General features: G+C 37.5%; 1 protein-coding gene across 3 annotated transcripts in view; it reads right to left on the bottom strand.

Moving 5' to 3' along the window:
- The window catches only part of VEZT (vezatin, adherens junctions transmembrane protein), a 50,828-nt gene that overhangs the window by 27,991 nt on the left and 7,354 nt on the right, over positions 1–15,483 (bottom strand). For all 3 annotated transcript variants that reach the window (XM_066319294.1, XM_066319297.1, XM_066319295.1), the window contains exons 2-3: positions 6,613–6,747; positions 1,363–1,452 (exon numbers count right to left, since the gene is read on the bottom strand). In XM_066319294.1, the coding sequence (XP_066175391.1) occupies positions 1,363–1,452; positions 6,613–6,747 (225 nt within the window). The remainder of the gene's footprint in view (positions 1–1,362; positions 1,453–6,612; positions 6,748–15,483) is intronic.

Here is a 15,483-nt window from a genome sequence, read left to right as displayed (position 1 = left end):
TTTCTACTTTTTCCCCAACTAGAGCTCTTCAAGATAAATATGCAGCTCATGAAGACAAATACAGCCATCAGAGAAGGACCCTGAAATTTTCATTTGCATACTGCATCAAACCGTAATTACTTCAAGTTAAGAATGTCATAACAAAACCCAACAAATACTGAACATGTGCATCCCTGCATCTAGCTAACTACAGGAGGGAAAAGAGAGTATTTATGAAAAGTCCCTAATAGAAGCTTTTAACACAAGTGTGACATTTCACAGTACAAAATCTGTTTCATTCTGTCAGTGACAGAATGAGATTCTCTATGAAACCATAAGATAGTTAGTTTAGAAATTTCATTCCATGCACAGATGTCACCTCAGATAACTTTCATTCTACTTTTAATGGGAAACATTTGTTTCAGGACTGTGTGCAAGAGGAAACTCTGCCCTCCTCTGATGCATCCTGTGTCACTTCAGTACTCTACTGTAGTATGCAGCAGGACAAACATATTTTCCATCTTCTTTGGTTATGTCTGCATCTCAAGAAAGTAAAGCTAAAAATTGCTGTTAAGATAATATTCTCAATTCATAGGGGAAATGGAAAATTCTAGCTTCTCATTTTCAGTATTTTCTCTTGAAACTCCATTTGAAGACATCATCCCTACATCACAGCAGAAAAAATAAATCAAAATTCTAGATTCTGGAACAGTCTGACTAAAGTGACAATTGCAAGCCATACGAGGAGCGTGAAAGAGCTGGGTACAAGTTAAGGCAGATCTGAGACAAGCCCAGGCTGGAAAGTGGTGCTGCAGAGAAAGAGCAAAGTTTGCTTTGCCTTTCCCAAAAGCAGAAGCCCTGGAGAGAGCAGTGTTGAAACCAAGAGGGCAGGATGGGTCCAGGACCAGTACAGCTGCATTGCGGCAGTGCTGTGCCTAAGCTAACAAGCTGAAACAGAGGGTGAAGCAATACTCAGCTGAAGCTCTAGAACCTTCTGTCTTAGGTGGTCTCTACAAGGCACTAGGCTACCACACCTAGACTTTCTCAGTCAGCATCCCCTACTGCCTTCCACCAAAGGGGTACCTACACTGCAATTAAATTCATTTCAGCTCTCAAGAATTTCTTTAGTTTCTCACATATTTTATTATCTTCCACATTTTGAACATCTGCAACCTGGCTACTGATACTGCTCCTGTCCTTTTGTGTCCACTTTGGCACAGTAACTGAAAACCACAATTAGTATTATCTAAAGAATAAGTAATACTCTTAGAGCCAAGCCCAACAATACAGACCAAAGATGTTGTTCAGAGGATGAGATACAGAGGAGAGGAAGACCTGTGGATTAGGAAAGGAAATGGAAAAATAAAAAAAGTGATCGCTTACCAGTCGGTGAAGTATGTCATTGTTTTTCTTATATTGTGGAAAAGGAAACCAGCTTCTAAAAAATTCAACTAGTTTTGACAGGATGCCTTGCTGAAAGGAACAGAAATTACTCCAATTAAAAAAACAAAAACAAAAAAACAAAGCCAAAATTAAATAAATAACAGCAGACAAAGCCTTTATTTCTGCATTTGATTTTCTTGTTAACTCAGACCCAAGTACCTGTAAGGAAGTTTCACTTACTGTGTCTGGCCTAACTTCAGAGTACACTAAGAGAACATCTGCTTCCCGTCAGTTTGCTTGTGAGCAAGAGAATAAAATAAAACCTTCAGTAACCCCACCTATTTGGAGCATAATAGATTGTTATGTTGTTCTGGTAAAAATAACTCGAGCTAAGAGTAGATTGATCTCAAGCTGGCAGATGCTGTATTGATATGAAAGACCTTCTCTCTCCTGGGAGAGAAAAAACTCAAAGGTTAAATGATTGACAGGCTTTAGAAAAGTGAAAGACTGGAACAGGGACAACCTCTCCTCAGCAGCCCACTGCAGCTTGAGCACAAGACTCCAGAAGAGCTGTAAACAGAGACAGGGAGAGTGATGGTAAGAAGAGGAAATACCCCAGAAACTCCCTGTCCACACCACTGTGTGTACCGCCAGGTACTTTGTGCTGCTTCCCACACAATCTAAAGGCACACTTTTGTCTGAGCTGTAAACATAACTTCAGACACCACTAATAGAGGGACTCCCTCTCAGTCACCACACATTCTACTCTCGTATCCTCCTAAAACAGGATGCATGACAGATTATAACTGAATAGATGCATGGTTTTGCTTCAGTCTGCAGCCATTCTATGAACAACAACAACAAAACAAACAAAAAAAAAGCAGCTTTTGACACACCATTCTATCTACTTTCCTCAGACCGAACTGACAGGAAGTATTTTTCATAATATTTATATATATATATTTCATGAATTCTGAGGCCCTGTCTCAATCTTCAGACTGCTGACATATAACAATCAAATAAAATGTATGCCAAAAAAGAATTAATTGAGAAGTGCTTACATTTTGTGGCATACTATTTCAAAATAATAAAGCAAAACCCCATACAGACTGTAATAGCTCAATTTATAAAAGGTGACAGCATCTGTTTCTCCCTCTTGTTTGGGTTGTTTTTTGGTTTTTATTCTCCTCTTATTTGGTTTTTTTTTTTTTTTTCTCCAGCTACAAGGTGGGAAACAGAAGAACAAATATGAGCAACAAGAGCTCAGAGTTTTGTAGTTAACCTGTGACCAGCCTGACAGCCTTCTGAAAGGCAGTGAGACCAGTCTGGTGCAGCAAGCCAGGGCAGAACAGCCTTAACATCAGGAACTCTCACCCTAAAGCCCTTACACTTCTACAGTTTTTGAAATAACTTATTTTAGTGCCCATTTAAGTAATTTAACTTGAGCTTTTCTTTACAAATGTCTCATCTTTCTGTGTACAGTTAGATTTTTAGATCTATGCCACAAGGAAGTGTTTCTAGGTCAATGAAGAGGGAACCAGTAACAGGGATCTCATAATGATAGCTCTTCCCGAAACACTGACATCATTGTGGCTTGTTAGGAGGAGCTATCCCAGCAATTCACACTAAGACTATGGAATAAATCCAAGTGATTGTATTTTGATGTTGCTCAAGGGCAGTGACATAAGTCAGAAGAATGTCACTAAGTGCAGCACTAGATTATCCTTCAAGTTTCTTGTGGAGTGGTGCAAAATGAAATAAAATTTTCTAATTACAATTTGTAGAAAATTGAAATTAAATGAACAAAGGTCCTGCTCTGCATTTGAATTTCTAACAGGTTTTTCACTGAACAGTACTTTTCCCTGTACATTGAAAGCAGGATACAGAAAGAGTCACCCATTTAATTTAAGAATATGCCTCTTGAATCCTATCATTTTCAACTGCTTAGCCTTTGTAAATCTGGATTCATAGAAAGAACATTTAAAGCTACACCAAGGATAGTTTTAAAGTCCTACCAGCTTACTAAACTAGACTGTGGAGTTACTGAAAAAAAGCCCAAACCTAGTGTGCCACATAAGCAATCCTTAAGTTTATTCTCCATGGTTTAGTTTAAATATAAAGATCTGAGCTTGCATAAACACTCAACAGGCAAGTCAGTGCTTGAAAATACAAAACAAGACAACCTACTGTCTTGGGCTGTGACCCAACAGAGTACAGCAACATACTGAATTATTCACATCCTTGGAATAGTGTCTCTCAGTTTGCATTCCCACTGGGAGCATTACTGACAAGTAAAACTACTTTCACCAACACACAAGTCAGGTCTTGGTGCCAATGCTTCTGGAGTATTCTAACAGCTTTAGAACAGCACTCAGTAAAACGCTCTGTAAACTAAATAACAAAGATGCATAACTCCTAAAAATTGCTTACATTAAAAATATTAGCATAGTACATGCACATTTTAGGTAAATTAATTTGAATCTAAAAAAGAATTCTAAGGTCTACTTCTGTTTTGTAGAGAAATTCTTCAGAAGAAGATAATGCTACACATTGAATACCTTATATTAAGTGGACAGGAGACCTAGACAAAGGCAAAGGACTGGTCCCTCTGCCATCAGGGCACCTGCACAGCTACTGAGAGCTAGCCCCAACACAATCCTCAGAAGCTGCCTCCAGCACCAGCTCTGTTCTAATGACAGAATATAATCATATCTAAGGTGGGACAACGTGTGACACTATAATCAATTTAAACATTCAGATATGCACAGCAGCCTAGGAACATGGCTGAGAAAGGTAAGATGTAAATGGGAAGTAATAAATTGGGTTCAGATCAAGCAGTTCTGATTAATACCCAAATGGGATTTAATTCCAGAAAACAAGTCTAGGAGCTCTGACTAGCAGTACTTTTGAGTATCAAGTGATCATGAGACCACGACTTTAGCTGTAACTTTCTCCACAGATTGGCACAGCCAGGAACATGGCAACTACAATTACTATGCTAAATCACATCTCCATAATCCCTCAGATGGGAGCTTAGCATTTCATCAGCCCCCAGAACACAGGCTTTGCAGCTTTTTAACTCAATCCTTATTAAGACCATATTCCAATCAAAAACCGCCACCAAAACTACATGTCCTAAAAAGTTTTTAAAATGTTCTTCAAATTCACCTGGTGCCTCTGCCTTTCCTTATGCCTGAACCACGCGCTCTGCTTGGCAGGACAGCTAGACACAACAGAAATATTTATATCAGTCACTAGGAATCTCTTTTTCTTCCCAGATTTGTTTTTCAGTCCCTGGCGATCCCGAAGTAGACCTTTGCCATGCCAAAATTCTTGCTGTGTGTCACTTGCTTTCAACTGCAGAGGGTTCCCACTTGACTGAACACAAGAGGAGGAAACAATCTCAACTCAAAGAGAAAGCAATACTCTGGCTTTTACATTTTTATTTTAATAAAGTGTTCAAGGCATTTGGAAACTTGACTTTCAGAACAGAAGGAAAGTGATATACATATACTGGGATTCACTCAGTATGGAACAGCATCTGCTCCCTGTAATCATAGTTACATCAAGCCTCAAGGAATATCATGTTATATTAGGACTGTGGGTAGGTACATATTTAGAAGTCAGAAACTATTTCTTTTCCAGACATTTTATCATTTCAATAGACTAGGTCAGTGAAGGCCAAGAGAAGGGAAATGGTAACAGTCTCATGTAAAACTGAGGAAATGACTCGATAGGAATGCAAATTATTTGTCTGTATGTCATAAAAAAGTTGCAACCAAGCCTCAGATCCCCTAAATCCAGTCTATTTTTCTAAATGTGTGGCCAGCTGCCTCTCCCTCATTTTCTTTCCTATTGAGACACGCTACCAAAATGGGACACAGAAATCAAATGACAAAACCAGACTTTCTGATATCAGATTACAAAAGAAAAGTGTTAATTCTTCCAACTGGTACTGGAATTGCAGCAGGAAGAACCTATGACAATTTATCACTAAAAATTACAGGTTTCGTCCTCACTTCCACTCCATATCCTTGTCTAGACAGAGATGAGACAATGTGAACATCATCTAGTGTTTGTAAGAAATGGACAGCCTGATTTCACACACCCACTCCCTTCAAGTTGCAAGGCAAACCATGAAGAATTACTTCTACATCTGACACAATACTGGAGGAATTGCTGCCAACACTAAAATGCTTGAGGGGAAGGGAGGGGAGAAAAACAGAATACCTGAGGTTTTTAAAAGTGGCATATCTTAATACTTTTGAGGTTCTTAATCCCACAGAACTCTTGTATAAAATTCAGTGGAAATTACATACACAAACACAACATCATACTGATTTTCTGACTGCCACAAAAGTAACTATGCAAAATAATATAGTGACAGTCCATGCATTACTTCATAGTAACCAACAGAGTATCAACCAATGAAATGTCATCCTATTTTTTAATTTACAGGGAATAATGTTAACATTTAATAAATAAATAAATACTTAATCAAAGTCTTTCTACACTAAGTCAGAATAGGTATCTTCAGTGTAAACATACCACAAAACAGCCATTAGCTTTAAAGAGAAAACACATTTTCAGCTGGATTCTTGAGGGTTATGGTGAGTGCCAGCTGACAATTCTGAAAAGCAAAAATGGTAGACCTAATATTTCCATGAATACTTTTAAAGGTAGCTCAAAATAAAGAAAATTGTGAGCTAAATTCTCATTTAAATTCTGCCTTGCTTTCTGACCAGTGATAGAAGTAATCATTATTAGAAATGCAATAGCCATCAACATTAACTATGTTGTTCAGATTGGTTACTGCATTTCTACTTCCCAGAAATCCTCTTTCTTAATATGTTTTGTCACAGACAAACTATACTTAGCAACTGAATGGCTGGGGAGGGCTGGAAACTATAAATATTCTGTTCTAGAAAATTACAGGTTCTATTCCCAGAATGTCATGCTAAGCTAACATAATAAGATCCACTATATAAGATAATTTTCAACACTCAAAAGTTTATTTATCAAAGTGTCTTCCTTTCCTAGCTTACATAAGGGCAAAGAAACACCCCAAACTACTGATTAACCACAACTTCAAGATACAATAACGGGCTGAGGTTCATTGCCTGGGGGTTTTTGCCTTTGTTTTTTCTTAAATACAGGAAGTGATTTCTCTCTGTTCTGATTTCTCCTATTTGTGAAGCAATGCAGTTTTCTTGTGAGAAGATAAATACTCAACAACAGGAGAGTGCTCACCTTCTGGGCAGCATGCACAGTCTGCTCCCTTTGGCTTTCTGCTGCTGCACATTGCTCTGCCTTCTGTGACACTGAGGAACATACTTCAAAATCTGTGTGTCCCAAATCCTGCAGATATTGGTACAGTGGGGAATTCTGAAAAGGGAGTTATAAAAAGAAAAAGGAGAAAAAAAACATGTTAAAAGTCATTTCGTGTTTCCCACAAAACACCACTGTGAATCCAGCAACCACACAACCAGCAACGAATGGATTGAGAAATGGGGAAAAAAATTAGAAAAAGGCTTCCACTCTCTCCAAAGGATGGTACTAGTATTCTGGCTTCAAAAAAATCCTACAGCACACAAACAAAAAAAAAACCAACTCAACCTTTTAAAATTGCTGGCAAAATGAATGATTTGCACAGTCCTTAATAAAACAGAAGAAGTATGGAATTCTGATCACCATAGAACAGTGATATTTAGAGTGATTAGATATTTATCTATATAGATGTGTGAAATTTCTTCTTGTCATCTGCACCAGGTATCTAGATTTACTTAACTCTTATTTTTCAGTTTACGACTACATATATGCCAGTATAGGACATGTTTGATGAAAACAATACCTAGGATATCTCCAGTTCTACTCAGGACAAGTAAAGAGACTTCATTTTTAAGAGAAACTCTCAGCAAGTCATCTGATACAGCCTAGTTGGACAAGGATTAATTTTGACCGCCGAAAAATTTTATTAACTATAGTACTAGTTAATAGGCAAACTCTGGCCAACTGCATAGAAAAAACATCAACATCTTAATTTCACATGCTATCAAGCAAAACACTGTATATAAAAACTTCACAGCAAATGATGCACAGTTGTGGAGGTCTGCAGAAATAACCACCAACAGAACACCTTCCACTAACTATCACACCAACTATCATTACCTTGCTGGTACAAGTGCTTGTGAAGGGACCCACCTAACTCTGACTATGTACCTGCACAGCTCAATCTCAAATGACTGCCTATCATGAAATAAAACCTGGAAGCCATCATTCATACCAGATGAACAAATTAACTTGTTACCTTTAGGAATTTTGTTAACCCTATCAGAAAAGTGCTATTTTAATCCCTCTTATCTATTTAAAGCATGCAAAATCATACTTGTGTTTACTCTGTTTCAGTTACATCAGATTCAGCATCCAGTCATTACCTGAAACTTAAACATTCCTACCAACTCACAGGTACAGACAACCACACTCACCCACAATGACAATGATTGTGCAAAACACTAGGATAGGTTAATGACTCATTTCCTTGTGAGAATATTCGCAGTGTGACGACACAATCCTGTGTTTTTTCCAAGTACCCTTCTTCCATGGTTGAGGACTTTTTCAAAATGCATCCAAGTCTAATTAAACTGTGCTGTTCTGGACTGGCTGTTTCTAAGTAGAACATGCTATTTTCCTTAATTAAAATGGAAGAGAAAATGTAATAGACTAGAACACTTGTTCTATTTAAGACACTGTTAAATTCACCAAATAACTTCAGGACAAAACTAAAAACATGCATGGAGATGCATAACCTTGTCTTCTTGAAATGGCTCTCATACAGAGCCAGGCTGTGCACTGCCAACACACCTGGAACAACCTGAACACCTCCACACAAGAGGTAGCTTTTAGGGTAGCTTGGAATTTTCCCATTTAGATGAGGACACAGACAAAGCAGAGGGTGAACAGAGAATGTTTTCTTCAAAAATCATAGTTTTAAGGCTCACTCCAGGCAGAATTTCAAGGAAATCATATCTAGGCTCTTGGCAAACCTGACCATCATCTTGACCATACTTGCCATGAGCAAAGCAGCCATCATATGACATGTGACTATTCTTGTACTTAATTGGCATTCACCAACATACAGACAGCTGGGAAAATAATCCAAAAATACTAAGGAGTTTTTCTACTATTATCTTAGCATGTGCCTTTCTTTGCAATCCATGATATGATAATTTTTTAAAAGTTGATCAAGAAAACTCATCTATTGCTGTTTAGATTAGTTTCATTTCCTCAGAAAAATGGATGAAAGAAAGCAGAATGAGAAGCAGAGACAGACAGAGACTATCCACTGGAAAATGAATTATCTAAAATCCTGAAAGCCATCACTAGTAAGTGAAACATGGCACAGACGTAAGAATGCCCAATTCTTCCCTTTTACTGGTTACCTAGTTACATCACAATCTTCCATCTAACTGTAATTAGTAGATTTTCTACTCTACAGAAACAGTAAAAAATGCACCATGTCTCCAAATGTTAATTAAATTTCAGCCCCTAACTAGGAAGAATAATTTTATTTGTTCTTGTAACTAAGGTAGAATATGGGCACCTTACTAGTCACCCTTCTGACTAACTCTTAGAAGGCTTTTACATGGTCTCATAATGGGTAAATTTACACTTTTTTATCCCTGTTCAGAACTGGAAACCAGTTTTCTGACTATCACCATAGGAAATGAAAATTAATAAAAATTTCACAACTGTTACTCCTTTAATTAGATAATGGGTTTTCTCTTTCAGTTTCTCAGAAAGTACTCAGGCTACAAAATCTTCCTCTAACAGATTTTTTGGCCCCCCATGCTTTGACTATCCCATTTTTCTAAAATATTATTAGCAGAAGTTACTTGCATATTGGAAAAATGCTGTATTTTTATAAACTTCAATGACCAAGAACTATGTTGTGACTAAACTTCCTAAACCACCATTGTTCCCCTTTCTGAATAAATTAGAAGCATGAAAGATGTGTGTAAAGAAAGCAGTGAACAAGAACTGGGTTGAGGCCTTTCTGAAATTAGATTATTAGGAATCTTAACAAACTAATCTCAAAAATCTTCCATTAAGAGTCAGGTCTCTTGTGTAGGCAGCTTCACATTTTGCTTAGAAAAATCTGAAGATTACACTCCTATTAGAAATACCACAGATGGCATACATACATTAGTCTATGCAAACATAAACCCACACTATTTATTTATTTATTGTATTTCATTTCCTATGCCTAATAAGCCTGTCACTTGCAAAGCTGTGCGGTCTGTATAACTCATGGTTGCCTACAATCAAAAGAGGAAAAAATGGAGGATGTCTCCACCAATCTACAGATAACATGTCCCATGACATGTAAGCAATGTCAAGAAAATCCATTAAAGCAATTTTTAAAAGTCAAAGGGTAGATTTTATGTGTGGACATTCATTCAGAATTTCCAATATTATCAAGGAATTGGAAAATTATTAATTATGCAACTACACAATTGCAATGTGATACCATTAAAATATCCTATTTTGTATACTGTGTTGCAGTACAAGAGACAGAAGTACTACATTTAATGTTTACAAAGCATGTTTCATCCTCACAAAGCTGTAAAAGCAATACTTAAATCTCATAATGTATCTCATGTATCACAAAGTATAGCTCTGAGTTTTTTAGCTTAGATCCTTACCCAAACCTGTCACTCCTAAAAGCCTTTCCCACAAAAAAGATCGCAGACATGCACATATTCTTGAACATGCACTTCCAGTTGTGAGAAAAGTTCCTTGGTTTCAGCTCATGCTGTTGTTCATCAGCACTGCTAGGCACAGCTGCTTTCCCCTGCAAATATCATGATAATCTTTAAAAAATATACTTATTGTTTGGGGAAAAGAGGAGGCCTCTGCCTTGTTTCCTCCCAATTTTTTTCCCCACAATTCATATATTCCTTATTACAACAGTCCAGCATTAAAAAGGAAAAAAAAAAAAAAGCACAATAGCTTTTACATTTCTTCATGTGATATAAATGCTACACTTCTATTTCAAGAAATTCAGGATACACCAGAAAGTTTATCCTTGCAAGCACTAATAGGTGGTAATAAAAAAGACCTGTGAAAAAGCTTTTATATTAGAATGTGAGGTAAAGGGACAGCAAGTTTGTTTCAGTGGATGGCACAAAGAGGGAATTTTAAATACAAAATCTCATCTTCCTATTAATGCAGCATATTATTCTAGAGGAATCTATTCCAAGTACTTTTGAATTTTTACTTTCAACCCCTCTCAACTTAGATAATAACTAGAATCATTAGTATTACTCCCATTTGACATTCAGGTTTGTTTGTTTATTTCTAGTTATCTCTGGCAGAATGACATGGTAATGAATAATGCACAAAGTAGAGAGGAAATTTTAAAAAATAAGTAAGCTTATTATTATGTTTCCATCATACTATCAGTTACTGATAGGAAATATTATCTAAAGTAAGTGATTCTAAAACAAGGTTTTTCAGCAATATGCTGTATTTATTTCTAAAGTTTCCTCCAAGTTGCTGGTGCTTCTTATAAGTCACTTTCTGAGACACAGGAGATAGGGATTACATTCACGGCCAAGGCATTTTTAAAAATTATATTAATTGTCCAAAATGAGTGCTGGAAATGAAACAGTTCCAGAACAGACAGAAGACTAAAAGACATTCTTCTTTGGTGAACTTCATACAGATTTTATAATAAAAAACTTGCTATCAAATCAAGTGAGATAGTCAAGAAACAGCTGATGTACTGAGTAGGAACATGGTTTTTAAAAGTTTGAAGAATCAGAGTTTTCTATGGACTCAGCAGAGACCAACAAAAAAACCACTTATCTTTTGACTTTTCTAGTTCACTATACTAATACTGCAAAGTCATTCATTTCTAACCATATACAGTCCAGTATAGGTTTATCTAAACTCCTGTTAAGAGAATCAAGAAAGAAAATCCTTTCCTTCTCATTCACAGCTTAATGAGCATATTTATTTTAGATCTATACTGCTAAAAATTATTTCACTCACATACATATGTTTAATTACAATTCTTTTTTCATTGCTGAAAGTGGTTGAGACATTCTAAACCCAAGATATTTGTGCAGGATTAAAGAAGAGTCCACTAAATTACTGTGGGTCTTTAACACTTCCCCAATGCTTATTTTAATAAAGCACTGGCTTGGGTTATGAAAAACCATCTTCTAAACTGAAGACTAAGCATTGTGTTTGCAATTATAAGACAGTAAAAATAAAAATGAAAAAAATCGAAATCAAGGCAAACACTAAAAGACAATAAAACACAAAATTGCCTACTACTATGTGATGGAAAGGCTGTATTAGTAGAGAATTCCCTAGCCTCAGAAAAGTTTGCTTTTGATACATAAATACTCTGATACTTACATCTATTACAGCCTTGCAAGCACACATATCACACTTGAATATTTGAGGCATTTTGTGCATATTCTGAGCAAAACCTTCGCAAGCACACATCAGACTAAGACACTGTTAGCCTTCCTAGCCTTGTTACAGTAGCAGCTAACAACCAAAACCACACCCAATTATTTTTGCTGATGCATCATGAAGTAAATGACTCACCATTTCTCCAGTAAACAGAGGGGCATCCCTCACCCATGTTCTTTACTATAATACAATTTGCCACTTAGTAGCTAACGAAACAGATTAACCTTGGAAGTAGTATTTACTGACACTGCACAAAATAGGAGGCTTAAAGATCTCTTAAAATATGAGGCTTCCAATACGTCAAAAAACACTGTGGGAGCTTAAGCCACCCCCAAAATAATTACAAATTATGAATTATCAGTTTAAAATTCCAAAATATTAAACATTTCTACCAGAATGACAGCGAAGGCTAAGGTACGCTGAACAGGTGGCTAAACTCAGAACAAATTACCAGTATTGAAATCTTCCCCTCTGTCAAAAGGCATCCGAAAAAGTTGAGGTAACACTCACAGACAGTGCAGTCTTTGTCTCCTGGAAGAGAGTATTCCATTTTTCTCTTTGGTACTGCTCCCATGCACCTGACAGAATCTCGCCCACCTCCCCGTTCCTTTCTGCTCGTCCCTCCAGGATGATCCGAGATGAGGATGAGAAGCCGTCAGTGTAACTGCACCTGTGTCCCTGCACAGTGGCATTTTCCTCACAGCATCAGCGGATGCAGTTTGAAACTTCCCAGGATCATGCGATTTCTCCTGACTAATGTGCCTTTCTAACTGGGAGGAGGGAGATGAGGATGACAGATTGCTAAAGGCTTTTAAAAAGATGCTGCTTGAAAGAATTATTGCACATTGATCTCATATTCAGCTATTAATAAGACTTTCCAAGCAACAGTATTTAAAAGCCTTGGTCATATTCTCCTGGCTGGTAACCACCTCCTCCTGAGCACCGACTGACAAAGAGCCAGGCGCTGCTGACAGGGCTAATATTAGACAATGACTTCAAGGCAGCCAAAGAGTCACTTAGATTTCCTATTCTGCTTTCACTGCCACAGCAGCACAGACCTTGGTTTCTCCAGCACTAGTGTCACCTGATTTACAAGTAGGCTCTGAGAACTACTTAAAAGCCATTAATCTATTACTGTTCCCAGATATTTTTTGATATCTGGATGCACAATATCTTGGCCAGTGGCAGGACTCAGCATGGGCGGGTGGCATGGGGCTGGGTCAGAGGAGGTTTGGGTTGGATATGAGGAGAGGAGATTTTTCACCTCAGGACTGGCTGAGTACTGGAGAAGGCTCCTCAAGAAGCCATCAGGCCTATCTGAGTTGAGGAAGCATTTGGAAAATGCTCTCAGGTCCATGATGTGATTATTAGGGTGTCCTGCACGGGGCCTGGAGTTGGGCTCGATGACCCAGTTGGGTCCCTTCCAACTCAGTATATTCTCTGATTCCACATGTACCTATTTTGCACGGAGTCACATGCCCTAAAGAGTTTGGGAAGTTTTACAGCCTGTGTATATTTCTGTATTGCTGTATCTGACATGGGAATGCTCTTTCCTTTTCATTGTACAGCAGATGGTTGCACATTACTGCCGTCATGGAAAAGCATTAGAAAAAAACATTCCATACAGACAAAGCACTGAAATTCACTGAGAGCTCTGCACTGTTTACCCGTTCAAAAGCAGACCTGCAATTGCAGGTGAAAAGCTGACAAGTTCCTTTCAGAGAGAGATGAAAAATACCAGAAAAACTGTGAGTAAAAGCAGTAAACATTACTTTCCCTGAAGGACAAGGTAACAAGCCAGCCGACTCTGTACCTGGAGTTTTGGGTGGGAAGTCGCTCACAGTGCTGGTTATCAAACTAGACTGATGATACAGCAAGGCTAACTCACTAACTCACAGATTTATTCCTTCATTTACATTCAAAACTCAGTTAATTAAATTAATGCATCTGACTGGTAAACTAGTGCGATATTTCTGATACATTTTTAAAACCTCTTAAAAACATTAGCTCCAAATAATCAACTTATCTATTACAGATCATGTCAATTCTCACTCCTAACAACAACACACTGTGCAAACATCCTTAGTGAATAGAAAGGCATTCAAGAAACAAAAGGCAGTCACATTATGAAGATTAAAAGAAAACTATACCAAGCAATTCTTTCTATTCCACTGTCTCAAGGAAGTTGATTCATGACCAACTTGTAAGAGGAGTACTGCAGTGTTGACCCTCTGTAAATGACTCCAGAGCAACTAATACAGAGGAGGATTAGAAACAGATCTCAAAATCTATTCTGAATCATCATGTACTTTCTTAGAATTCCTTAGAAAATCTTAAATTTTTCTATTAAAAATAGTAATGACAATATAGATTTACACACTATATAGTCCATACAATACTTCTATTTATCTGTTCTGACATCCAGAAATGCCTGATGAGTTGACTCAGCCTCTACAATAACCAGACTGTTATTCACATAATTTTAAGCTTGCAGTTTATTTTATTTTCTCTCTTGTATCACCTGCTCCCAGTCATGTGGTGAAAAGGAGCAAAGTCTGTCCTTCCCTTCAACTCAGCAAACCGCTGCGAAGCAAAATATCTGAAACAGTCCATCCGTCAGCAGTCCAAGTGCCTGAACAGCACACTGCAATCCTCAGCAGAGCCATCTCCCCAGGCTGCATTCACATGGTCCATTTAATCTGCCACTACCAGTGGGTGCAGCTGAAAGCTACAGTACCACTTCAGAACATGGATGGTAGGATTTATGCAGCCAAGTGGTGAGATGGAACAAGGAAACAATCTGATAGAAAAAAACTAGGATGGATTTTTTTTTTCACATTCGTAGCCAAGTTAGTTTATCTAATCAGTCCCCTGAGCCACTGTGCAGCATCACCCACAAATCCAGGGGCCAGCATAAGAAAGAGGATGGGAATAAACTGCTAAAGAGGAGTGAAGCCCAAACACTGCTTTTGCCAACAGCCCATACTTCAGGCAGACAAAGCACAGTCACAAAACCAGCTCATTAGAGTGACAAGTGAACTGTGGCTTTGACAGAGCTGTGTATTTATAACTGGCTTTATTTCATGCATATGTAAAAAATAAGAGTACTAGATCTTTAGTCCACCCAATATTCAGTGAGAAAAATCCTTCTATTGGAGCATTGTTGAAGGTATGTGAATGCTACTTTTCAGCTTCTTTATCCTAATATGTGTTTGAGACATTATTTTTTAGAATACAACATTACAAGCCTGATGCTTGACAAAAATGACATTATTTTGCAAGTCCTAAAGTTTTCAAGTTTTTGAATGAAAGCGACTTTAAATTCTGATCCCAACATGAAGTTTCTGAGGTTAGATTCCCTGGGATTTTCATTAGTTTTTGTTTAATTTTTTAAACACAATTATTTTAGAACATTTTATTTGGGTGAAAAAAAAATTGTGAAAACACATGACTGAGTGTTACGATAAAAGCTCAACCTCTTAAACATGGTTTACAAGGGTCTGGAAAGGATTTGAACATTTAGTGATGCACCAATATTCTAAGAAATACCGTATTTTAGACATATTTTACTATTGTAGGCATGTAGAGAAATGCATCAGCTAAAGGCTCTTTACTGTGTATCATGCTGGGAAATGG

Source organism: Sylvia atricapilla, chromosome 5 (assembly GCF_009819655.1).
Source record: "Sylvia atricapilla isolate bSylAtr1 chromosome 5, bSylAtr1.pri, whole genome shotgun sequence".
Taxonomy (NCBI): domain Eukaryota; kingdom Metazoa; phylum Chordata; class Aves; order Passeriformes; family Sylviidae; genus Sylvia; species Sylvia atricapilla.
The sequence above is the reverse complement of the archived record's forward strand: the minus strand, read 5'-3'. Positions and strand labels throughout refer to the sequence as shown.